Below are 26038 nucleotides of genomic sequence, written 5' to 3' on the forward strand. Positions count from 1 at the left end.
ATATACCTAACTTAAGGGTTAGGTTACTATGTTATTTATTTTTTTTTTGTTGTTTTTGTTTTTGTTTTTACGTGGGCCTCTCCCCGCTGTGGCCTCTCCCGCCGTGGAGCACAGGCTCCGGACGCACAGGCTCAGCGGCCATGGCTCACGGGCCCAGCCGCTCCGCGGCACGTGGGATCTTCCCGGACCGGGGCACGAACCCGCGTCCCCTGCATCGGCAGGCGGACTCTCAACCACTGCGCCACCAGGGAAGCCCTTTTTTTTTTTTTTTTTTGTTTTTGTTTTTGACTATGTTATTTTGATTGATGCTCCTACCATGTTTCTGTGTTAGAGTAATTACTAGACTACTTTGGTCCCAAGGAAGTATGGCATGTATAGTTTCTGCTTTATCAGGTTTAATTCCAGATGTAGACACATCTCTGTAGTTCAGGATCGGAGCTGACATTAACCAAGTTCTGCAAGTACACATATATTATTAGGCCGTTATCTTAATATGAGAAGAAATGACTCCGTAAAGGTCTCCCATGGGAATAGGTGTATAGGAAATAACCCTAAATCGAAAGACACAGCTGCTAAGTAATAAACAGGAACTGGATGGAAACGTACTTTTGTTGTAGTTAATTTGGTACATTAAGTGGAATTTGGCTTGATCACTAAATCCTGTCCTTCTTCTGTGTGATGGAAAATGTTGCTTAGGAACTTGGTTTTTTCCACAATGCCACTTTAAATTAGCATTCCAAAGGATTTGGAAGTATGGGTTGTACTCACGTGACTTCCTTGAAGTAACTAGGCTCTAACCAAAGTAGTATAAATAGTCATCTACTGATATATGCATGTGTATAAGAAATAGAATGATAGTCAGATGGAGTCAAAGCTCCATCAGAGAAACACTTGTGTTTATCATGAAGAATAATAATTTGTTAGCTTGAGGTGTGATTATGTGATTTATGTATATCTTTCATTCTGAAAGCATTTGAACTTCCTATTTAGAATTTGTGAATATTTGAAATTCAGGCCCATTATCACTGAGTGGTGGGGGGCCATCATTGGAGCTAAGGAGAGCAGTAGCTGATATTCCTTAATGAAAGAAATATGCTATTTGTTCATCTTATTGATCTCCAATGACCCTCATATTTATAGGTCAAATGACTTTGAAGTTAGGTTAAAATTTAGCTGTATTGGTCAGATGATAATTTGTATACCATTGTTCACACTATTGATTTTTTGTGTATTTTTTTCTTTTTTCTTTATTTTTTGTTTATTTTTTTCTTTTTAGAGTCACAATATGTGATCTAGGCTCATGATCCATATATATATATATATATATATATATACACACACACACACACACACCAGCTTATGTATGTTAAAGTTTGTAGATCAACAAATGCCTAGCTATGATTGGTAAACCATTTACAGTGCTGTATCTGATCTCAGCTGGCTTACATACTTAATGAGCGACTTAATGAGCGTGCGGTTTATCGGCGGTTGATCAGTTTGTTAAATGCTATTTAGCTTAACGAAGGAAATTGTTTCGTAAAGGAAATATTTGCAAACTGTGTTTTCCTACTTGTATCTCTCCAGCCACCATAATTGTGTTTTTTCCCCTTAACTGAATCCCTGAGCCTGAGAGTATATAGCTGAGAAGCAGCCAGAGCTGGGGAATCGGAGGGAAGGTTGAGAGTATAAGATAGAGGGTAATCAGAGGAGTGGGCCAGGCCTGGGGAAGCAGCGTGAGATCATGGATCATAGTAGATCCCAGCAAGCAGAAATCAGGGGCCCAGGAATATTGGACTTCGGTGGGAGCGATGTGAGAAGAGGACCCAAGGGAAAGAATAAGGAAAAATCGAGGTCACATCAGGAATCAGCTTACAGAAACTGAAAGAACTATGACCACCTGGGCAGCTAACTTGGGACATCATAACAGAAGATCTTTGGCACTTCAATGCCAGTTGTGCTCTAGCCGAGAAGTTTCCTAGGCATTCCCTGTCAGGATGGGAACCAGGCCCAGGGTGTGGGCCCGGAGAGCCCACTTGTAAAAGCAGGTCATGGGTGTGCCTGCCTGGAAGGGAGAGGGAGGTGGCCTGGGAGGGTCCTGACACCTAAGGAGGGAGGTTAAGGACAAGTGGCAACACAGGCATAATCAGCACTTTGCTGAGCGTTGTGTTTTCCATGACTCACAGGCCCTGGTTGTAACACACCCATCTTCTAGGCAGGAAAACCTCCAGGCCAGGGACGGGAATGAGTAAAGGGCTGTGTTCCAAATGATCAACAAACCTTCTATCCTGGTGGGTTATTACAGCTCTGTTTTCATGTTTCTCTGCCCATGAACCCGGAAGGCGGAGTAGAAGAGCTTCTATAAAGGGGGGTAGAGAGAGATGCTTCATTTTAAAAGCTGCTGAATAGTTTACATTCCATATAAAAATCTCAGAATGAAATCTTTTTTAGGTTTTTCATAGCCACCGCCCTCCCCACCCCCACCAAAAGTAGGTCTTTTTGCAGAGGACTGCATTTGAATAAATAAGTAAAGATTAATTCATGAGAAAAATGTAGCTTGCGATCATGTAAATAGTTTTGGTCTATATTACATATATATATTTAGATATTTTATAAATATTTACAGGCATGCATATAGTATAAATACCTATGCATATGTAAAAATTTATATTGCTTAGGAATTTCTGAGAATTATTGTTTTTAACTCCGTGTTTTGATCCTTTTCTTAGACATTAGTACAAAATTACTTTGTTTTTATTTATTAGATCAATTTACAGGAAAGAAGGACTAATTAACCTTAAAATCTCATTTGTATCTTTTCAGACTCACTTCTAATCATACATCTATTTATCAATATATTTAGTTTTTAACTTAAATTATTTCTTGTATATATTGGCGTGTAATGATATGATTCACTTAGTGTTTATTTTTAATAGCTTTAGTGTATAGTGATGTAACATCGTGATTATAATTCTCTTATTCTTGACCGTTTGGGTCAGTAATATTTTTATTTTTCATTACTGAAAATGTCATTGGCATGAACATTTTAAAACAAATTATTTTGTGTTGTTTCCTTTGGCATTTTCCCCAAAGTGAGATTAACAAGTCAAAGGGCAGGAACGACTTTATAGCTTCTGTTACATGTTGCCAGATTGTTTTCCAGAAAGATTGAGCTAATTTGCTGTGCCACTATCAATGTATAATGCACAGTCCCAATTTTAGATAGTTTAGACAGTCTGAGCACACATGATAAGTATAATTACATTTCTACCCCGAGGCCTAACTGTATAGATAGCTCTCATAAGTAAACTCAATATGTGGACTTTGAAATTATAGAACTGGTAAAATGTAGAGCTAATCTGTTCTTCAGAATGTAGAGCCTTGAAGTTGGGGCTTCGGGGCTGGAGAGCATGCTGTGTTGAGGTGGAGTCCCCTTTTGGACAAATGTGGTACTGCAGCCCCACGCTGTGAGATGTCAAGGCCAGAGCCAAGGGAAAGGAGCACAGTAGGTCCCAGCACTTCTGCCAGAGAGGTACTCAGGCCTGCGAGGAGTCGTGGAGGGCTTCTTGGAGGTTGGGGGATAGTGGGGGCACTCTGCAGTCCGCGCGCAGCCAAGGAGAGGGGATGGCCAGTGGGGAGACCCAGACCACCAGTCACTGGGCCGTGTACCTCCTGGGTAGTGGCTAACCGAGGGCTTCCTCGTTGACATTGTCAACTCAGGGGTGTTGGGGTGATGTTTTTCCTGACAGTATTTTTAATTTTATAATGGAAGTTGATGGAGATTACAGATTCTGTGGAAATCTACTTATTCATAAGGATATACTAGCCTAGTCTATAAAGGTTCCTTTTTTCTCCTTCTGCCAGGGGAAAAACTTAGACTTTTCCCTGAGAAATAAATTTCCCTCATTGCTCATGAATGCTGACATAGCCTTGTACCTTTGCCAGCTTCCACAGTGACTTGCAAAAATTCTATAACCTAAATACCAGAACACGTAACAGCATGTCCTAGAACTGGGCTGGGAGGGTATGGCAGAAATTAAACATATTCCACAGAACATGCAGTTCAGAAAGGCAAAAAGGAACAAGTTAAAAATGTTGATAAAATGTTTGATTTTTAAAAAATTAACATGTATATATACTTTAAAGGAAGTAAATTGAATGGATATTATTGTAGAAATTCCAAGTCATAAAGTTAAATGGAGGTTGAGATATAAAATTGTTTTAATTTTCAGGTCGCAAAGTAGAAATTAAGTATTGATGGGCAGAGGGAGTTAGGAAGTGTTCAAATGCCAGCAGTGGTAAGGGAGAGAAACACCTGGGCTGTCACATGAGATTTATTTACTTTTTACAGTTAATAGATTTTTTCTTTTTTGGTGATAAAATATATATATATATATATAAAAAACAAAGTTTGCCATCTTCATCATTTTTAGGTGTACAATTCAATGGCATTAACTACATTCACAATGTCGTGCAACCATCATCACTATTTCCAAAACTTTTTCATTACCCCAAATAGAAACCCTGTGCTTTAGGGCTTTATTTTATAATTGGTTATCTCAAAATTTTTTTCTGGCTTAAAAAAATGCACAATTCAAACTCTTTGTGCTTAAAATTTCAACATATGGTGTATGTTCGGGGATTCTGCTAGGTACGTGTCACTTGTTCATCTGTTTCCTTTCATCCTTCCTAATGATGCATGCTTGGTTGAAGAGGGTGCCAATCCAGGTAGAGGAGAGAGGGCTATTATTTTGTCAAGGGCATTGAGGAGCTGTGTCCCGCTGCTGAAATCTCCAAATCAACTCTATTTGTAGGAGAACACGGGTAGTCTTACTTATTTAGTGTATTTTAAAATTTAAAAGCACTATTATTATTATTTTTAAAATTAATTTATTTAATCTATTTATTTTTGGCTGCATTGGGTCTTTGTTGCTGCACGTGGGCTTTCTCTAGTTGTGGCGAGTGGGGGCTACTCTTCATTGTGTTGCGCGGGCTTCTCATTGCGGTGGCTTCTCTTGTTGCGGAGCACGGGCTCTAGGTGCATGGGCTTCAGTAGTTGTGGCACACGGGCTCAGTAGTTGTGGCATGCGGGCTGTAGAGCACAGGCTGAGTAGTTGTGGCGCACGGGCTTTGTTGCTCTACAGCATGTGAGATCTTCCCGGACCAGGCCTCGAACCCGTGTCCCCTGCATTGGCAGGTGGATTCTTAACCACTGCACCACCAGGGAAGTCCCTAAAAGCACTATTATATTCTTTTTTTTTAACATCTTTATTTTAGTATAATTGCTTTACAATGGTGTCTTAGTTTCTGCTTTATAACAAAGTGAATTATATTCTTGACAGTTTAGAAAAAAATTTAAGAACTTGTCATTACTTTGAACACAAAAGCGATTACTGTTTTTCCATGTTTCTTTTCAGTCTTTTTTCACTTGCGTGTTTTTGACATAGTTGATAATGATGGATCTAACTATATACAAGTGACTTATTTTTTCATCTGGCATATCATTTACAGGTTTTTTATTTTTCATTTTGCTTAATAGTCTTCATAATAATAGGCCCAGGAATGCATGTAGCTTAATTTACATGACCATATTACTTTCTTTGACATTTAGGTTGCCAACATTTGTCACTATGACAAATGAACAACTTCAGACATCTTCTTTCTGTAGTTTAACCCCTTCATTTTGTTCTCATGAGAGGGAGACACAGAATGCTCACATGCATCTTGTTGGGGGTCATGGCTCTTACATTTTCCATGAAGATTTGTTACGATTAGCAGTGGTGTGTTTTTGTGGTTATGATAAACATCAGATGGATGACACATGTTTGATTTGGTTTCAGGTTGTGAAAATCTTAGAGAAGCATGACCCCTTGAAGAACACCCAGGCAAAATATGGGTTCATCCCTCCAGATGAGGCCAGTGCTGTACAGAACTATGTAGAACACATGCTCTTTTTGCTGATTGAAGAGCAAGCCAGGGATGCTGCCATGGGGCCAATCCTGGAATTTGTGGTCTCTGAGAACATCATGGAAAAACTCTTCCTTTGGAGTCTGAGACGGGAATTTACTGATGAGACTAAAATGGAGCAGCTAAAGATGTATGAGATGTTGATCACCCAGTCCCACCAGCCTCTGCTGCATCACAAGCCCATCCTGAAGCCCCTGATGATGTTGCTGAGCTCTTGTTCAGGAACAACCACCCCCACTGTGGAGGGGAAGCTGGTTGTCCTGCTCAATCAGCTCTGTTCCATTCTTGCCAAAGATCCATCCATCCTGGAACTCTTCTTCCACACTAGCGAGGACCAAGGGGCTGCCAACTTCCTCATCTTCTCTCTTCTGATTCCCTTCATTCACCGGGAGGGGACTGTAGGCCAGCAGGCCCGGGATGCTTTGCTCTTCATCATGTCTCTCTCTGCTGAGAACAGCATGGTGGCCCATCACATCGTGGAGAACACCTACTTTTGTCCAGTAAGTCCTTCTTGTTGGCCCATTTTCCACCCGCTTCTCTTCTCCTCTCCTGGGCTAATGACAAATACTTTTTTATTCCTTTCTTTTCAGCAGACTGTCCTTGGCACCTTCTATGGAAAGATATTTAGAGGAAATCTTTTGGAGGGAGCAGAGGAATTTAAGTTGAGATGCCATTCGGCTGAGCAGTGTCAGCTGGAAATAAGCCAACAGAGGAAACTATACGTGTTACTGTTTCTTGGTTCATTTCTGTTGGGTTACGAGCTGTTTTAGTTTTTTCTAAGAGCATATCCTGAGCAGTTGGTAAAACCTGCTCTTCTTATATTCTTAGCTTTTCAGGTTGATTCTGTGCCAGTGAGTCATGGCATATGGTCAGACCCCTCACAGCTGGCTTCACAAATTAATTTGTTTCCCAGCAAGATAATGACCAAAATTGTAGATCCAAAGCACTGATTTTATCTTTTAAAAAAGGAATACATATTTACACTTTGAAGGAGCAAAAAGTGCTCTGTATAGTTTCTTTTTCTTTTCCTTTTAATGTTTATTTATTTAGGCTGTCCCAGGTCTTCATTGCGGCACGCGGGATCTTTAGTTGTGGTATGCGGACTTCTTAGTTGCTGCATGCATGCGGGATCTAGTTCCCTGGCCAGGGATGGAACCCGGGCCCCCTGCATTGGGAGCGAGGAGTCTTACCACTGGACCACCAGGGAAGTCCCTGTATAGTTTCTTAATAGTTGGTTGGTGAGAAATAAAGGGTAAGGTCTTTTGGAGATGCCCGAGTAGCCAGGCCCAGTCACAGTCCTAGAAAATACTGGGAGCTGTCTGAGATTCTTAAGAAGCCTTAGGACTCTGATTATTTTTTGGTGTTATTTAAATGACAGATTTATAGATTTATATCTTCTCTTGGTTTGTCAAATGTTGGGCCACAGCTATTTTTATTTTCCTAAATCAGTGAACGTTTCTGGTTTATTTCCATTATCTGTTCTTTGTACCAATCATCTCATTATGTTACTTTATAAACTGTATTGCCTTAAATATTCCTGATTCTGCTGGAATCGTGTGTTAAGACCATTAGTGAGTTTTATTAGAACAGGCCAGGCAAGTTGCCATAAGTAGATCAGATTCATTGTTAATTAACACTCCGTGGGTAGTTCTGGACCGGGGTGAGGGCATTTAGAAGTGTACGTGGGGTGTGTTTGGTTGTCAAGGGACACGGGGTCGCCTGGGAGGGAGGTCAGCTGGCATTTAGTGTGCAGGGGCCAGGGATGCTTAATGTCCAGTAGCTTGTGGAACGGTCACACACAGGAAAGAGCTGACCTGCCCCAGACGCTAATAGCAATCCTAGTGAGTAGCATACTGTATTTTGCTTTGAGGTTCAAAAGCAGTAATCTTCTTTATACTACTGAGTCCTATTTTCACTAATAGACCAGAGTCCCCTAGTGTGTGGTGAATATTTATTTCAGGGGAAACAAATGAGTAAAAATTTTGAAAAATAGAATTTCAATTAAGTTCAGGGTGCCATGTATCTCTTCTCTTCTGGCTTCTGACCAACGGAATAAGAAATTGCACAAGATTGAGAATCAAATGGGAAGTGAAGAACTAATTCCATTCATCTGTGCCAACATATTAAATCTCCCTTCCTTATCTCCTTCAACAGAATTATAAACTAGATTATAAACTCTTTTTTATTTTTTTGCGGTACGCGGGCCTCTCACTGTTGTGGCCTCTCCCGTTGCGGAGCACAGGCTCCGGACGCACAGGCCCAGTGGCCATGGCTCACGGGCCTAGCCGCTCTGCGGCATGTGGGATCTTCCTGGACCGGGGCACGAACCCGTGTCCCCTGCATCGGCAGGTGGACTCTCAACCACTGCGCCACCAGGGAAACCCTATAAACTCTTTTTAAAGAATATATCTTAAGGCAAAAATGTAACGTCTCACCCTGAATCTAAGCCTCTTTGGAATACGTTGCTGTATTAGTTTTCTACTGCGCCTGTAACAAATTACCAAAAACTCTAGCGGCTTTAAACAACACAAATTATTATCTTACAGTAGTAGTGTCTTGCCGTAGGTTAGAAGTCCAGAAGGTCTCACTGGGCTAAAATCAGGATGTCGGCAGGGCTGTGCTCCTTTCTGGAGGCTCTGTGGTGAGTCCGTTTCCTTGCCTTCTCCAGCTTCTAGAGGCTGCCCACACCCCTTAGCTCATGGCCCCCTCCCCCATTTTCACAGTCAGCAGTACTGCGTCTCTCTGACCATCCTTCTGTAGTCACGTCTCCCTCTGACTCTGCTCTTCTGCCTGCCTCTCCCACTTCCACAAGGACATTGTGTTTACCTGGATCATCCAGGATTTAAAGATTTTTAAGATCATCTCTATTTAAAGATCAGCTGATTAGCACCCTTAATTCCATCTGCCACATTAATTTTCCTTTGCCATGGAACCTCATTTGTTCACAGGCTCAGGAACCAGCATATAGACAGGTCTGGGGGGACCATTATTCTGCCTACCACAGTTGCCATATTCATTCAGTTTGGAGGGCTCTTGAAGAGATTTGATCAAGAACACAGCATGATCAAAATTCTTGTAGGAGTTTAATCTGACTGTGTAAGTTTGGGAGTTGTGGAGGAAGCAGGGACACACATTAGGGTCGAGAAACAAGAGTGGCAGGAATGAGAACGTAAGAGAGGAGCTGGATCTGAGCAGTGATGTGGAGGCAGCAGCTCATTAAACAATGAGGCTTTTTTTGTGCAGGGGCTCTGCAAAGGTTTGAGTTTGGGCTTACTTGAATTGTTTTGGGTAGTTCTGCTATTAAAGAGGGAGTGCAGGTATTAAAACAAATCATCAAAACATTTGCGTGGACCGCCACCTCTGCTGCCTCAGAAGCTGCCGTTGCCGCCGTCCTCGCCGCCACCCTTTCCTCCTCCCCCGCCGCCGCCTCCTCCTTCTCCGGCCCCTCGGCCACCTCTACACGACCCAGGCCCTCTGTCCTTGAGAGGAATCCGTATTCAGTCTCCTTCGCGGGCCCGGGGCGCAGCCATGGCGGATGGCGGGGGCGGAGGGGGCACCGGCGCGGTGGGCGGCGGCGGCGCCGGCCAAGCCTCGGCGGGGGCGACGACAGGCGCGACGGGAGCCGGTGGGAGCGGCGGCCCTATCAACCCGGCCTCACTGCCTCCCGGCGACCCGCAGCTCATCGCGCTCATCGTGGAGCAGCTCAAGAGCCGGGGGCTGTTTGACAGCGTCCGCCGGGACTGCCTGGCCGACGTGGACACCAAGCCAGCTTACCAAAACCTGAGGCAGAAAGTGGATAATTTTGTGTCAACACATCTGGACAAGCAGGAGTGGAATCCTACGATGAACAAAAACCAATTGCGAAATGGTCTGAGGCAGAGTGTGGTTCAGTCAGGGATGTTGGAAGCTGGAGTGGACAGAATTATTTCCCAGGTGGTGAATCCCAAGCTAAACCACATCTTCAGGCCACAGATAGAATGAGCAATTCATGAGTTCCTGGCAGCCCAGAAAAAAGAAGCTGTGCCAGCACCCCCTCCAGAGCCTGAAAGCCAGGACCCTCCAGCCCCATCCCAGGATGCTTCCTAAGAATATGCCTGACACGTTTTGGAAGCTCCATTGAATTAATGGTGAAGAACTGGATTCAGTTACATAAGAGTACAACTTCAGAGTGAAGACAGGCCAAGGTCATCACTGATTTCACAATTCAACGTTGACTGTGGGGCGGTGTCCAGATAAAGTAGGGAGCAAATGGGCCAGTAGGAGAGTTGACCATGTGGGCCCCACATCGTGCTGCCGTCTGGCCAGCCTGTCCAAGGGGTGACACCCACTAGACACTACAGATACATTAAGAAACACTACATCAACTTGGGGTTGTCCTGAAACAAACCTCTGTACTTGAACTTAGAGACTGTGTATGAATTTTAGGGTTTGTGCTTGGGGATAAGCAACAGCTACAATGAAGGCACATAACCAGTCCCAAAGATGCAATTTCAAAGAATGACAGTAAAGGTTAGCCGGGAGTAGGTATTTGACAATGCTTATTTGATACTGTTTCTCAGAGTTTCAAATAAGAGTGTACAAGCCGTTAGCATCAAATAGCTTTAAGGTTGTTGTGACCCTCTTGTCCATGACTCTTTAGCTTCCGTTTCCTTTCCCCTGTAAGAGGTGTCAAAACATGGGACCCTAGAATGCATGAGGAAATGTAGAATTAGGTATAAGGAAAAACATTTGCAGGCTCTCTGTCCGGGGCTGCTTCCTATCCTGCAAGGGCTAGTGAGTCTTGGGTGTGTTTATTTTATTCTCATGTTTGTGTTTTTTAGGTGAATAATTAATAAGTGGCTTAAGTTTTGTAATTAAATCATTTGATACTCTGAAAAAAAAAATTTGCGTGGTTCGCCTGTTCAGTATCTACATGTCAATTTCAAAAAGGTACCATTGGACTTCCCTGGTAGCGCAGTGGTTAAGAATCCGCCTGCCGATGCAGGGGACACGGGTTGAGCCCTGATCTGGGAAGATCCCACATGCCGTGGAGCAGCTAAGCCTTGTGCCACAACTACTGAGCCTGCGCTCTAGAGCCCGCGAGCCACAACTACTGAGCCTGAGTGCCACAACAACTGAAGCCCGTGCACCTAGAGCCTGTGCTCCTCAACAAGAGAAGCCACTGCAATGAGAAGCCCGCGCACCACAACAAAGAATAGCCCCCGCTCGCCACAACTAGAGAAAGCCCGAGAGCAGCAACAAAGACCCAACACAGCCAAAAATCAAATAAATAAATTTATTAAAAAAATAAATAAAAAGGTACCATTCACAAAAGCATCATGATTTATCTTGAACAAATCTAACAAATATGTAAAAGGCCTTCACAAGGAAAATTATACAACTTTATTGAAGGGCATAAAATAAGATAGAAGTAAATGGAAAGCCCTGCAGTTTGTAGATACTGTGTAGAGGACACTTTTCTGCAAGTCAGTCCATAAAGTTAATGCAATTTATGTTTTACAACTTTTTATTATGGAAAAAAGCAAAATACAGAAAACTTGGAAGAATACTAAAATGAACACCATGTACACCACACCGTTTAAATTCAAAATTGTTAATATTTGTCATACTTCTGTATATTTATCACCTATGCCCTTTATTTGTTTTGCTGTGCCATTTGAAATTAAATTATAGGCATCATGTATTTTAACATGTATCTCCTATAAATAAGGACATGCTCCTGCATAATCACAATACCATTATTACACTAAGAAAATTATACAATAATTCCATAATATGATCTAATATCCAGTTTCCCAATTAGGCCCCAAGTGACTCTTTTTTTCATTTTGGCTGCATGGCACGGCATGTGGGATCTTAGTTCCCTGACCAGGGATGGAACCCCTGCTCCCTGCATTGGAAGCGTGGATTCTTAACCACACCCGGGTTCGATCCCTGGTCTGGGAACCAGATCCCACATGCTGCAATTAAAGATCCTACACGCGGCAACAGAGATCCCGTGTGCCTCAACTAAGACCCGGAGTGGCCAAATAAATAAATAAATAAATTTTAAAAAAGCAAAAACACAGATTGGGAGAAGATATCTGCAACACACATAACTACGAGTGGTTGGTACCCAAAATATACAAAAATATTTGTAATACTACAAATTAATAAGAAAATGAGGAAACATGGGTGAAGGATATGAGCAGATATTTCCCAAAAGACCCCAAACCTGATAAATATATGAAGATATGCTCATCTTCTCTAGCGTCAGGGAAATACAAATGAACCCACAATGAAACACCAGGTCATGGCATCAGAGTCGCTAACCATTAGACATCTGATAACACCAAGTGCTGTCAAGGGGGTAGAAAAACAGGAACTCTTGAGAATATAAATTGGTACAATAACGCAGGAAAGCCATATGGCAATATTTAATGAAACTGAATATTTGCATACCATGTGATCCTGCATCTTCACTTCTAGATATCTGCCCTAGGGAAATCTGGCACATGTTTACAAGGGTACATGCACAAAGATAATGTATAGCATTGGGGTGTGCGTATCTTTTCGAAATAGTGTTTTGTTTTCTTTGTATAAAAATGGAATGAAATTTTGCCATTTGAAACTGCATGGATGGACCTGGAGGGTATTATGCTTAGGAAATAAATAAGAGAAAGACAAATATGTCTTCACTTATATGTGGAATCTAAAAAATAAAACAAATGAAGAAATATGACAAAACAGGAAAAGACTCACAGGTACAGAGAACAAACTCATGGTTATCAGTGGGGAGAGGGCTTGGGGTCAGGGCAAAATAGGTGAAGGGTACAAACTACTAGGTATAACGTAAATAAGTTACAAGGATGTAATGTACAGCACAGGGAATATAGTCAATATTTTATAATAATTTTGAATGGAGTGTAATCTATAAAAATATCAAATTACTGTGTTATGTTGAAACTAATAATATTGTAAGTCAGCTGTACTTCAATAAAAAAACAATGAATCACATTTATTAGCATGTAACTGCATCTACATGTGTGAACACCAATAAACCTAAAAACAAAAAGCATAAAATCTAGAAACATGAAAAAGTAAGTAGCAAAAGGTTACATATAGTATGTTAATATTTACATAAAATTTACATGAAGTTTTAAGACGAAATCTTAGTGTATACTGGTTTTTGGATACCTATGAATACAGTAGAAGTACAAAAACAAGCACAGGAGTAATAGGTACTAAGTTCAGGACTGTGGTTACTTTTGGGGGCAAAGGAAGGAGGAGGGATGGTAATGGGATTGGAGTAGGGTTTAGCTCTATTTGTAATGTTTTATTTTTAAAATAATAAAGAGCACTCTGAAGAAATTATGGCAAAATATTAAAATCTTAAATCTTGTGGATGGTTTTCTATTCTATTATGTTTTACATTTTTGTAATATTTCATATTTTACACATTTAAACATATTAGGACTAGAATGGAGCATGCTTTTAACGTTTAGATTTCCACTTACTAAGTTATAGGCAGATTTCACTGAGTAGTTGTTGCTTTCATAAAAAAAGTGTTTTAAAACACTGTACAGTTCATTAAAATTAGAGGAAAAACATCTCCAGCTGACCTTATTTGCCAGAATGGAACACAGAGCTTCCTTGTGCTAAGTTGCCCCTCAGGATAGATCCCATAATGTCGTTTGTACCCAGATTTCTATAATTACAACTGACAACATAATTAAAAAAAAAAAGACCTCTTTATGTTGAAGATAAAAGCGTACACTATTAACCATCCAGCTAAGGACCACAATTGACAAAAAGCTTTCTCTAATTAGTATGATTGTCAAAGTGTGTTAGCATCAGGCTTTGGAAAGAGTAATGACTCTTTCAGGAAACTGGACCACTTTTGGAAACTTTTGTTCTGTGGTTGATAGGAAGAGCTTGCTGGTTCAGCTGCCTCTTGTCTCAAGCTGTGTTTTCCCAAGAAAAGAAAGAGAATGAGGATACTCTAGGGAACTATTTAGTGCCAATGAATGGTTGACGAGTATATGACCGTAGCTTCTTTTGATTTTTTTAAACGGAGTATTGATGATTAAGCCCTGTTAGTTGTTACATATTGGCAAAAGTCGAAAACAGCCTACACATACATTAGGAAATGCAAATTGAAATAAGCCACCTTTCGGTACACAGCCGCAGGTAGAAAGTTATTTATCCCATATCTAAAATTTATGAGGCTCTTTATTTCGGCAAGTTGTCACATATGGTCCCCACCAGGTGTTTTGCTGCTAGCTTCAGACTAAAGCCATCTGCTTACGATCTTTTTGTTTTTGCTGAAATTAACTGGGTACTATTAGACGTTTAAAGTTAAAGGGGGACGGACCTTTCCAGATTGCTCACTGCTCTGTGCACATCATCTCTCTTCCCTCCGTTGGGAGCATTGCTGTGTGTAAACCATCGTGCCTTCCTATTTATGTGCACGATTTCCTTCAATCCTTGCAGCAGCTCAGTGAAGAAACTGAACTTTCAGGGACTTTCTGCCTGTGAATGGCAGAGACAGGTTCAAAACCACGTTAGTCTGATACTGAAATCCATGGTCTCAACAATTACCATGCTATACTGCCGTCTGGGAAGTGGTTTGCTTTTTTAAATTGTCTGTCATCCTTGTGGTTTTATATGGTGATTTGTTTTTTTAAGACTCTTGAGAAAAGATAAATTAAAAATACTGGGTTATGGGACTTCCCTGGCGGTCCAGTGGTTAAGATTCCACACCCCCAACGCAGGGGGGCATGGGTTCGATCCCTGGTTGGGGAACTAAGACCCACATGCCTCACGGCGCGGCTAAAAAAAAAAAAAAAATTAATACTTAATCTGTTGGGAATAAATACAGTGTTTTACAGTTACTTTTTTTGTGGTCAGGATCAGTAAAAGGCTAAAAGAGTGGATGAGCATTTTAAAAAAATTCGCTGTTGAATGTCTATATATTCTTACATTTTTAAGGTAAAAATTAAACTTGAAAGGAAATAGATTGTGCCATCAAACTCTTGGAAGAATTACCTGCAGACCTGTTGCTGCCCCTCCCTTCCCCTCTTCCTGTTCCCACAGCACCACCTGCATCTCTTCCTGGAGTAATTGCCTTTCTTGCATTTATTGGTTGATTGGTGGTCTTCTCCATCTCACCCAGTCTGACTCGCTCAATGCTCTTTCCCCAGCACCGGCCTGACACGGTGCCTGGCCTGTCGTTGGTCTTCTAGAATTATATGTGTATTGGATGAAGGAATCTGAACTCTGAGCAAAGTCTTGGAAAGGATAAATATTTAGCAGTAAAGATTTGGAATCTTGCTCTTAAGCCCGTGTAGTCCTCTTTATCGTGCAGACTGTTTTCTTCTGTGTTTCTTCGTTAGCTGGAGACCATTGCAGAAACATTCTCTGGCTCTGCTTCCAGGGGCGAGCACATGGTAGGAGTGCGTGTCCAGCGGGCACACCGCACTGTCCTCCCGCACAGGCGGGCCGTGTTCGCATCTCAGCCATGCCCTTTTCAGAACACTCTTTTAAAAACAAGTGAATATTAGGTATGTGTTCTTTTTAATTACCGCCACTGATGTATGTAATTTGAAAATTAATGTTGCTGTAATTATACTGATAGGCTGAATAGTTATTCCCAGCTTCTTAGTCAGACAAATTAAGCTGTCTTTATGAATTCTTTTTCAAAGCCTCAAAGTGGTTAAGGAATCGGGAGTATGCAGAATTAAAGCCTTTGTTCTGTGGTTAATTTAGCATGAGTTAGCAAATGTAATCGATTTTAAAATGTGGCATCAAGATTAGATTTCCCTTCAAGGAGAACTTTTGGTCTCTGTTCTCTCTTGCCAGCAGTTTCTAATTTATAACAAACACCTCACTTGGGGTCACATTCAAAACTGGAAATTAAGTGATTTGTTTGGGTTTGCTGACAAGGAGCTAAATGCTTTTAAATCGGGGACATTCTCCTCTGGGACCACAGATGCCCTGATTTTGAAAGAGATACGTGCATTATCTTGTCTACTATCGTATGTCCCGTACTTAACATAGTACCTGGCCTGACGGTGCTCACTGATTTTTTTTTTTTTAGATGAGTGAGTGAATGAATGAACGAGTAAATCTAGGTCACTAGGAAATAGAACAGAGAAATGTATGTAACCTTTCTGTTTCTCCACTGTTGAGACGGTTCGTGTCTTTCTCTCGCTGCCCTCACACTCCACTGTGGGCTCATAGCCCCTATCCCCACCCCTCTCCCATCCCGCCCCTCCCCCATGTGCCCCCTGGCGGCGTCTGGTTTCTCTGCACTGAGACCTCCAGGTGACCAATCCTCAGGCCCATCCTCTGTTGTTGACGGATGTGTTACTCAGGGGAAGTACTGCTAGCGTCTGACTGGGCAAGTCACCCACATCTGCCGTGTGGGTGAGAATGAACACGTCAGGCCAGGTGAGATGGAGAAGAGGGCTGATAAATTAATAAATGCACGGAGGACAGTTGCTACACAGGGAGCTCCAGAGGGTGCTCTAGGATCAAGACGGGGGAGGAGAGGCAACAGTTTGTAGGTAATATTTCCAAGTTCGGCACGCCGGGATCCACACCTCCTTTTTTCAAATTAAATGTATTTATATTTTATTTTTGGCTGTGTTGGGTCTTCGTTGCTGGGTGCAGGCTTTCTCTAGTTGCAGAGAGCAGGGGCTACTCTTCATTGTGGTGCGCAGGCTTCTCATTGCGGTGGCTTCTCTTGTGCGGAGCTCGGGCTCTAGGCACACGGGCCTCAGTAGCTGTGGCACTCGGGCTCGGTAGTTGTGGCTCATGGGCTCTAGAGTGCAGGCTCAGTAGTTGTGGCGCACGGGTTTAGTTGCTCCGCAGCATGTGGGACCTTCCCAGACCAGGGCTCGAACCCGTGTCCCCCGCACTGGCTGGCGGATTCTTAACCACTGTGCCACCAGGGAAGTCCCTAAGGAGTATTTTTGAGGTGGACCATTTTTAAAGTCTTTATTGAGTTTGTTACAATATTGCTTCTGTTTTATGTTTTGGTTTTCTTGGCCCCGAGATGTGTGGGATCCTAGCTCCCCGACCAGGGATCGAACCCGCACCCCCTGCACTGGAAGAAGTCTTAACCCCTGGACTGCCAGGGAGGTCCTTATACCTCCTTTTGACTTTCCGTGTCTGACACCAGGCACTATGGATTATTTTGTTATAGCTCATGGTCTAAACCTCCCTTCCCTTCTCTCTCTGGTCTGTATAGCTTGGGGTCTCATCGCCATGTGGACAGCTCCAGGGCTCCATCTCTAGTCCAGATCCCTCTCGTAGGCATCAGACCCACACACTGTCTGCTGGACTCTCCACTGGGCTCTAGCTCTGTATTCTGACCTACAGAACCCTGCAGGATCTGGCTCCAGCGTACCCGCCAGGCTCCTCCCATCTCTAACTATATGCTCCAGTAATACTGCACTTCTCTTAGTTCCAGAAGGTGCCATGTTTTCTTGCTCCTTTGAGCTTTTGTACATCCTCTGCTTGGAATATTCTTCTTTCCAACATTCTTTTTCTGGCTAACTCTTATTCATTCTTCAGCAGCTTAGACATCGCTTCTTTTTTAAAAAAATTTATTTATTTAATTTATTTATTTTTGGCTGCATTGGGTCTTCGTTGCTGGGTGTGGGCTTTCTCTAGTTGCGGCGAGCAGGGACTGCTCTTCGTGGCGGTGCGTGGGCTCATTGCGGTGGCTTCTCTTGTTGCAGAGCATGGGCTCTAGGTGCACGGGCTTCAGTAGTTGTGGTGCGCGGGCTTAGTTGCTCCGCAGCATGTGGGATCTTCCCGGACCAGGGCTCGAACCCGTGTTCCCCGCGTTGGCAGGCGGATTCTTAACCACTGCGCCACCAGGGGAGCCCGACATCACTTCTTCTGAGAACATTTCCTGCTCCCAATGCTCCAAGTCTGGGTTTGTATATCCACGGTGACATGTTTTCTATTATGTAGTTTGAGCATTTATTACACTGTTATAATTGCCTGTTCATCTCTTATGAGACTGTGAGATCAGTGAATACTTTGCTGTTTCTTTTCCGGGCCTAACTCAGAATGGAATGTTTTCTTGAACGTTTCTATCCCATTTAGTTCCTTATAACCTCAGGGTTTACCCTGGAGCAACACCTTTTATAAATCACTTCTGTGTTTGTTTCTGGGCACTTCCTGTCCGTCCTTTGCACATCTACCAGATCAGGAGCCCTAAGGTGCTGTTTGGCTAGCATCACTTCCCCGCACTGTGAAATTCATTGTTTTCCTTGGTCCTGTTCTCCACAAGATAAAACTACTAGGCAGTCAACATGTGTGTTCCTTTTCTATATTTCTGTCTCAGTTGAATGCATCTGCATTTTCTTAATGACCACGCTGGATAAAGTGACAGTTTGGAGTTCTCACTCACCGTCACTAACTGAGCCCAAACACTGTCAGTGTCATTTAGAAACCGAGCAGGGGAAGAAAGTAAACCTTGTGAGCTTTGGATTAATACTGGATAGGTAGGTGTGATAGTTAGATCACCCTCATGTCCACCTTACATGTGATCCTCCCCTTTCTTTAGTCCTCTTTTTCCCACTGCCGATGCTTCAGTGTAGACCCATTTTACCTCTGTTTGAAGTTTCGTCGTCCCATCTAACTGACCCGTGACCCCCAGTTCTTTCTTCTTGCTATCATTTGTGGAGATGAGATGAAAGCACTCTCTAAACTGGAAGCACGCACGTGTCAGTCATGAGCTTTAACGTGCCTGCAGGAATCTTTCTCATAAAGCTACTCATGCTGCCCGTGTGAGATCTTCTGTCCCGGGCCGCCTCAGTCCAGGGTGTGTCCCCGTGGAACGGGAGGTGTGGGTCATCTCTGTGTGTGCACTCAGCGTCGTGTAATAGAACGCACTGTTTATGAGTTCGCTCCTCTCCTGCATCCCTTGGGTGCCGGAACCATGTTTTCTTCATCTTGCATGTGTCTCCCTCACTCCCCCTACCACTGCCCAGCGTAGGCCTGGCACGTAGGAGATAAACAACCTGTAGCATCGCGTAGGTATTAGCCGAAGACCTCTGGTGCTTCTGTTCCCTCTGCTGGAGTTGTCCTTCCCTCCCGCCTCCAGCTGTGGAATCCTTCCTAGCTGACAGCCTCTGATGCTGGAATACCTCGCCACCTAAAGTACAGTCTGGACCAGTGGCAGTGGCATCACCTGGGAGCTGTTTGTTGCAGGTTAAGAACCTGGGGAAAGTGTTTATTACGTTTTTATTTCTGAACACAGGTGCTTGCGACCGGGCTCAGTGGTCTGTACTCTTCCCTGCCTGCCAAGCTGGAAGAGAAAGACGAGGAATGGCACTGCCTTCTGAAGGACGACTGGGTCCTGCTCCCTCCTCTGGTCCAGTTCATGAACTCCCTTGAGTTCTGCAACGCCGTCATTCAGGTGGGAGCAGGCAAGGAACCCTCTGTCGTGGTCCATTCAGGATACAAGCATTGTGAAGGATCAGTTGATAAACATTCCTTTTCTTATTTCAATAAACGTTTATGGAATACTGATGCTTTACTTTAAGCCTACTGAATGTTCTCGAATGAGTAAAAGTGTTAGTTTAGAGGTTTCTGGGTAGTTTCAATTGAGAAAAAAAGAGTAGATTTTCTTTACCTTTGTTATAAAAAGTGTTAATTCTGTTTTGATTATCCACTTAACTATCAAAAATAAGTTCACTGCCTGAGTCAGTAAATAGATATTTTTAGGCTTCTAAGTACTCCAAATTATACCACTTTCACTTCAAGTTCTTCTTGGGAGTCTACAAAGGAAAACACTTTATTTTGCTTAATGGTGCTTACTGCATAAAGAATATTGTTATTCCAATTGAATTTAGAAGAAGTTAAGCATCTTCTTAGCAACACAAATTAAATTTGGTTTGAAATTGGCCTGCTTCGGGGAACAAACAACCACTGAACTCTAGTATATTGGCTTTTTGATTAGATTTTTACCTTCAGATTTCTTGTTACTGTTTTCAGTAAAAAAAAAAAAAAAACAGATTTTATAAATACACAAGGGTGTAGTAGGTTTTCATCAAAAAATGTTTTATTTCTATATAGCACAAATATTACCTTACTCTTGGATTTATTAAGAAATCAAATTTTCTTTATGGTGATTGTAAGGTGAAAAATGTTAGTTATAATCTGTTTATCTACCAAATAAAGAAATGGCTTCTGGAAGAAAATGCAAGTAAATTACTTTAGTTCCCATCTCATTTTTATTGCTAAGGCAAAGGAAATTTTATTTATGTATGAGATAAATGGATTGCATCTTAAGTTATTTTTTCCTTTAACATTACAGTCTGTCAATATTTTCTTGCACAAGAATGTGGAAATAAAAAAGATGGAACTATTAGTTTCTCCCCAAATGTACACAGAGAGAGAGATTGTCAGTAATTTAAAGATCTAGCCTCACTTCCCTAGAAATTGCTTTTTACTTTATTGTTTGATGCTATTTTTATTTTTTTAGAGAAGGAGAAAGCTAACGGGCATGGTTAAGAACAGAGAAATGATACATTTTGTATCATATTTTGAGATTGAAGCCATATACTTTTAAGATTTTTTGTTTGGGGGTATAAGTGAAGAGATTACAGTTGACCCCTGTATCTGCAGGTTCCACAGCTGTGGATTCAACCAACAGAGGATCTGAAAATATTTCGAAAAAAATCCAGAAAGTTCCAAAGGGCGCAAAACTTGAATTTGCAGTGTACCAGCAACTATTTGCACAGCGTTTACATTGTATTTACAACTATGTATATTGTATTAGGTATTATACAGTAATTTAGAGATGATTTACAGTATATGGGAAGACGTGTGCAGATTATATGCAAACACTGTGCCACTTTATATAAGGGACTTAAACATCTGCCGACTTTGGTATCCTGGTGGGGGTGGGCATCCAGGAACCAGTTCCCTACAGACACCCAGGGATGGTTGTAATTATAAAAGATATTAGTAAGGCTTATCCATGCTAAATATATTTTGAAAATTAAATATAGGAAGTGTTGTACCTCTGATAATGTTTTCTGCTTTTTAACAGTATCTTTTTTATGAAAAAAATTTCTAAATACTTTCTTCCCCAATATAAATGATTATCAGAAAATGCATTTTCAAAATGAGAATTTTTTTTCTGCTACCAAAATGAATGTTTTTAATTGTCTGTTTTGACAGTTCTTATTATTTTTTTAATTAGTCACAGGTTGAGATAGGACATAGAGGAAGTTATGGAGCAAAAATTATACTTTCCAGTTTGTCAACTTTAATTTATGAGTTCCTATACATAATCAGTCTATTTATTATTGTTTTTTCAGATAGAAACTTAAAATTACCCGTTTTAAAATTTGAAAGTCCAGGCTGTTTATAATGGGATAAACCATCTGGAAAAATTACATGTTGGTTTGAAGTCTGCGTTTTTCTTTAACCGTGGAATAAATGGCCAAAATTTGGATTTCCTTCTTGAATTCAGGATGTACACAGAAATGGTTGATTTTAAGAAGACCTAAAGATTGCGCTCCTTATCTTTTTCATGACTGCCGTTTCTCTCTTAGGTGGCTCACCCCTTGATTCGTAATCAGCTCGTCAATTATATTTACAATGGATTCTTGGTACCAGTCTTGGCTCCAGCTCTCCATAAGGTCAGTGATTGGCTGATGTAATCTTCTACCTGTTTCTAGTACAACTGATGGAAACTGAGGAAGATGAACACAGTGTAATTGACTTGATGGCGACTTTAGCCTTATTTTCCTTCTCATTCCATCCATATTCCTTACCAGTATCAATTACAGGTCTTAATGACGGCAACAACTTAAGTCTGATGGGATCCATTTGATGTCATAGAACAGGACATTGTGAATGTCCAGTAAGGGAGTCTAAGCAAGCATTGGCAACTGGATTGGCTCTTGTGTCTACTTGAGTTCATAGGTAGTGGCTACTTGGAACTCTCTGTGAAGCTGTCCTCTGAGCTTAAGAGGTCTGTCATAGAGAGTGTGAGACTTCCTGTGGACATGGAGAGGGGCACTGGTGGCACTAGTGCCCTGGAGCTGCCATCTACTTAACAGAACATAGTTTTTTATTATAACAGCTTTGTGACAGCAAAAATTAAAGCGAAGCCAAGTGAAGGTCCCATCAAAGGTTGGCTGTCTCATTAGCATCACTCTGAATTCCTTATGACGCTCTCATTGCATGGAATAAATCAACTGATATCTTTTCTATTGTGAGCTATCAGGAGACATCGTGGACCTAGCATTCTAATTTTAAGGAGTTTTCTTTTTTCACTAAGTAAAGACACATATACAGTACTTAGTTCAGAGGATCCTTGTCAAGTTATTGGCATTGACAGCCCTGGCAGGGAGAGAAGCAAGGAACAACGTATCACGTGCCTTCTGATGGAATGCCCACCTTTGTATATCTGGACGTTCCACTTCCATGGGCTCACGTTTTATAGAAACTAAGAACACCTGATCATGGCAACTTGGAAGCCTGGCTGTGGTGATGATGGGAGTTCTTGTTTAGAGCAGCAGGTCTTGGTGGAAGATGTTCACCTCTTATCATTTAGTGCCTTTTGAGCACAGTAGTAATATTTTGCCAAACAAACAGGGTACTTGGTCTGACTAGGATTTTTGTGTTACTTCTGGGTTCAGGAGGTAATCTTGGTTGTGATTTCAACATATTGAGGGTTCCAGGTTATTTCACTGGTTTATGGGAACCAAGTCTTTGAAATTAAATTTGTCTTGGGAAATATGGGACACATCTCTGGAAAATAGAAACCTTGTATTTGTTTCTACCTTGTCGTTCTGTTAGTACCTTGCTGTTCTGGAGGAGGGGAGGGTGTCTGAAGGTCTCTAAGCCCCTGCATGGAGGAATTTTCCTTTATGGGGGAATAGAATGGTGCCCTGGAAATTCTTTGACAGTAATTATCCACATACTCTCTCGCGCATTCAGACTTTCTTCCTCATTTATTCCCATCCTTTTTCTCATTGACCAGCTGATATAAAATTATTTCCCAAGTCAGTATTATAATAGTGATAATTGTAATTATTATTTGTCCAGGACATTTTATGTTATTATAATTAGCATACCTTAATGTTACAAATATTAGTGATAACTCTTTATCTACAATTGAGGATGAGATCCGCCTCAGAGAGCTGTTAGGAGGCTCTGACTGGTCTCTGAGTACTTCTTCATAGCACTCACCACGAGTGGAATTAACTCATTCCATGTGCAGGACCTTGTGTAATGTCTCCACAGTGCTCTGCCTGCTTCTTGAGGGTAAGCCGCACACCCGTTTTGTCGCCTGGGGAATCTCCAGTGCTGAGCACAGTCCCTTAGACCTGGGGGTTGAATAAACAGCACAAGTATGGAATGATGTTTGTTAAAGTGCTGGGCAGAGTGTTGGCACTCAGTACATTCCCAGACAGTGGTTCCTAGAGAAAAATAACAGCACCTACATGTGTTCACGAACATTGTTCTCAGTTATGCCCACAATTAAAATATGAGATTGAAAAATCATGAAGTTGTTAATACATGCTTATTGGGGGAAAAACAGTCAATACTGAATATATAAAATACTAATATATAAAATACTAATACTAAGCTAGGTTTGAATTTCCCATCCCTAATAATCTTCCTTAACTTTTACCCATTGCAGACCATTTCTCCCAGGGCTATTTAGCGACTAGGGAGAATATTTCCTTCCTAATTTATTTCGCTCCCTGCTTTTCATCTTCCATTGTTTGTGTTTTTATCACTTAGAATGAGGAGGTTTAGGACGAAGCAGGGCAGAGGAGGAAGGTGAACGGCCTCTCCGCTGACTCTCAGCTCCCTACGTGGCTGATGAAGAGAAGAGCCTCTTGTGAGCGGCTCGACAGGGGCTCAGGGCGGAGGAGGGAAGTGCAGGGCTGGGTGTTTCTGAGGAGCTCCCAGGGGGAGCAGACACACCGTGTGTCCTCGCCTTTGACCCGGGAAGGGACACCCGGAAGTCTCAGGGCTACTGGAGCGGCTCCGGTCCACATTTCTCATATTCAGTGTCCCTTGCCTTGAGGCTTATTTAATACCCTACATAAATTTCCTTTGTGGACTATCTCAGCTCCCAATTTACATCTAACATTTTAGTTGCCTGCAATCAATGGAGGCAGTTTGCAGGGGTGTCTCATAAATAGTATAGGTAAATTCAGGTTTAAAATTTTTCCCACATCACAGTCAATACTCATAAACAATATTTCCACAGAATTTCTTAACCAGAGATGAAGTCGTAACAAAGGGTTGAGGGCAGTAAAAGGTGGGCGTGGAGCTTTGACAAGTGAAGATCGTCTCCACCTTTCTTCTCCCCTCTCTGGAGTCGTGTATCGTCACCCTGCCTCCGCACGGGTCCTGCTCGGTGCCGTCTTCATCCCGCGCTGGGGGATGGCCGTTTATTCTTCTGTGTTGGTGCAAAGGAGTATCTGGTTTGTTTGTTTTTTTTAAAGGGCTGCATAGTTTAGCGTGGCTATATAGGCCCACAATCCCTTATTCACACTCAGACATTCAAAAAGCTCTGAAAACTGAATGTTTTTAATAATTCATATGGCAGTGCAGTCTAACCTTTGCTGAGCTCCTTTGGTGGCAAACCCATACCTGCACTGTCTCTAGGCTATTTATTTTTATACCACTTGTTTTAATATTTGTATGTTTCGTGGAGGACACAGTACAGTAAGTCCCCTACATACGAACCTGCAAGTTGCGAATTTTCAAAGATGCAAATGTGCGTTTGCGTGTCCAATCACATAAGTTGGTTCACGTGTCTGGCATACTTTTCAAGGTACTGTACTGTAAAATTAAAAATGTTTTATTTTTTGTGTTTGTTTTTTATGTATTATTCGTGTGAGAAGTATTATAAACCTATTATAGTACAGTACTAATTAGCCGATTGTGTTAGTTGGGTACCTAGGCTAACTTTGTTGGACTTACGGACCAATTGGATTTATGAATGTGCTCTCGGAACAGAACTTGTTCATATGTAGGGGACTTGCTGTATTAATGTATTTGATTGTAGAGTTTTGCGCCAGACCTGCTGGGTTTGTTATGTCAGCTATGGCAGATGTACATATTACTTCCTGAAAAGTTTTGAATTCCAAAATGCACATGGTCTCCAGGTTTTGGACAAGGGATTGAGAACCTATTTTGGACATCTGGGGAAGGATACATTTCTGGAGATAGGTGAAAATCATACTTTGTAAAAGTCTTATTAAAGAAAATGATACCGTGTTAATATAGATCATTTAGGAATTAGATCCAGCCATACATACAGACATCCCATTGCATTGGGTTGGACAAAAAGTTCATTTCGGGTTTTCCTGTAAGATGTTATGGAAAACCCGAAATGAACTTTTTGGCCAACCCAATATAAGACTGGTTATTTATGACCTTAGATTCATGGGACCGCCCTTATTCAGCAAAAGCTAGTTCTACTGTCTTTATATGTTTAACATCAAAGCTCAGTTTTCAAGGCTGAATATTTATTGGGATGGTTGTATTAGTCTGGGTCCTCAGAGGAGAGGATGCCAAGGTAGGATTAAATGTGCAAGGATTTTATTAGGGGAAGTGCTTGTGAGAGAGAAAATAGGAAGCAAGGTGGGGAAGGCTGGGGGAGCTGTCAGACTGCAATGCAAACCTGACCCCGGGTGAAGGGAGGGGGGAGAGGTTGGCCAGAGTGTCCGAGACTTCTGTGCAGTGTGAGAAAGGCCTTCAGAGGAGGCCTGCGTCTCCCAGAACAGTTCTGCCTTAGCATCCCTAGGTAGAAGCTGCCAGTCTGTGCACTGAAACAGTGTCACTGTCATGTTTTATTGTTCCTGGTAGTCGCAGAGCCCACCCACTTTCAAGGGGAGAGGACATAGACCCCACATCTTGATGATAGGAATGTCAAAGAATTTGTGGCCATATTCTGGGCAGGTTTACCACGGTCACCACCCTGAGACCGAATTTGTGCATAAAAGGTCCGAGAGCTATATGCAGAGACCCCCAGATAAGAACCAGGAACCTCAGACGTGGGTCACAGCCAATCTGGGAGGGAGTCAGGGGAATA

The 26038-nt window shown here is 42.0% G+C and overlaps 2 protein-coding genes across 9 annotated transcripts in view; both read left to right on the forward strand.

The window, feature by feature from the left end:
• FHIP1A (FHF complex subunit HOOK interacting protein 1A) overlaps positions 1 to 26038 on the forward strand; it is a 269316-nt gene that overhangs the window by 171052 nt on the left and 72226 nt on the right. For 6 of the 7 annotated variants that reach the window (XM_060012143.1, XM_060012141.1, XM_060012142.1 and 3 more), the window contains 3 exons: positions 5838 to 6464; positions 19223 to 19381; positions 21528 to 21614. In XM_060012143.1, coding sequence (XP_059868126.1) covers positions 5838 to 6464; positions 19223 to 19381; positions 21528 to 21614 — 873 coding nt within the window. The remainder of the gene's footprint in view (positions 1 to 5837; positions 6465 to 19222; positions 19382 to 21527; positions 21615 to 26038) is intronic. The other variant, XM_069540682.1, reaches the window with a different exon arrangement.
• Positions 9092 to 10742, forward strand: LOC132425327 (biorientation of chromosomes in cell division protein 1-like). 2 transcript variants are annotated; one of them, XM_060011646.1, is made up of 2 exons: positions 9092 to 9854; positions 10052 to 10742. In XM_060011646.1, the coding sequence occupies exons 1-2, from the start codon at positions 9493 to 9495 to the stop codon at positions 10134 to 10136; spliced, it is 447 nt and encodes a 148-aa protein (XP_059867629.1). In that variant the 5' UTR covers positions 9092 to 9492; the 3' UTR covers positions 10137 to 10742. The 2 variants fall into 2 exon arrangements, with proteins under 2 accessions (XP_059867629.1, XP_059867628.1); XM_060011645.1 differs by having other exon boundaries at positions 9092 to 10742.

The sequence above is a fragment of the Delphinus delphis genome, chromosome 5, assembly GCF_949987515.2.
Source record: "Delphinus delphis chromosome 5, mDelDel1.2, whole genome shotgun sequence".
Classification (NCBI taxonomy): Eukaryota; Metazoa; Chordata; class Mammalia; order Artiodactyla; family Delphinidae; genus Delphinus; species Delphinus delphis.

What these genes read in the sequence shown, in the direction of transcription:
- LOC132425327 (XM_060011645.1), top strand. Translation starts at nt 9,493, where the DNA reads ATGGCGGATGGCGGGGGCGGAGGGGGCACCGGCGCGGTGGGCGGCGGC.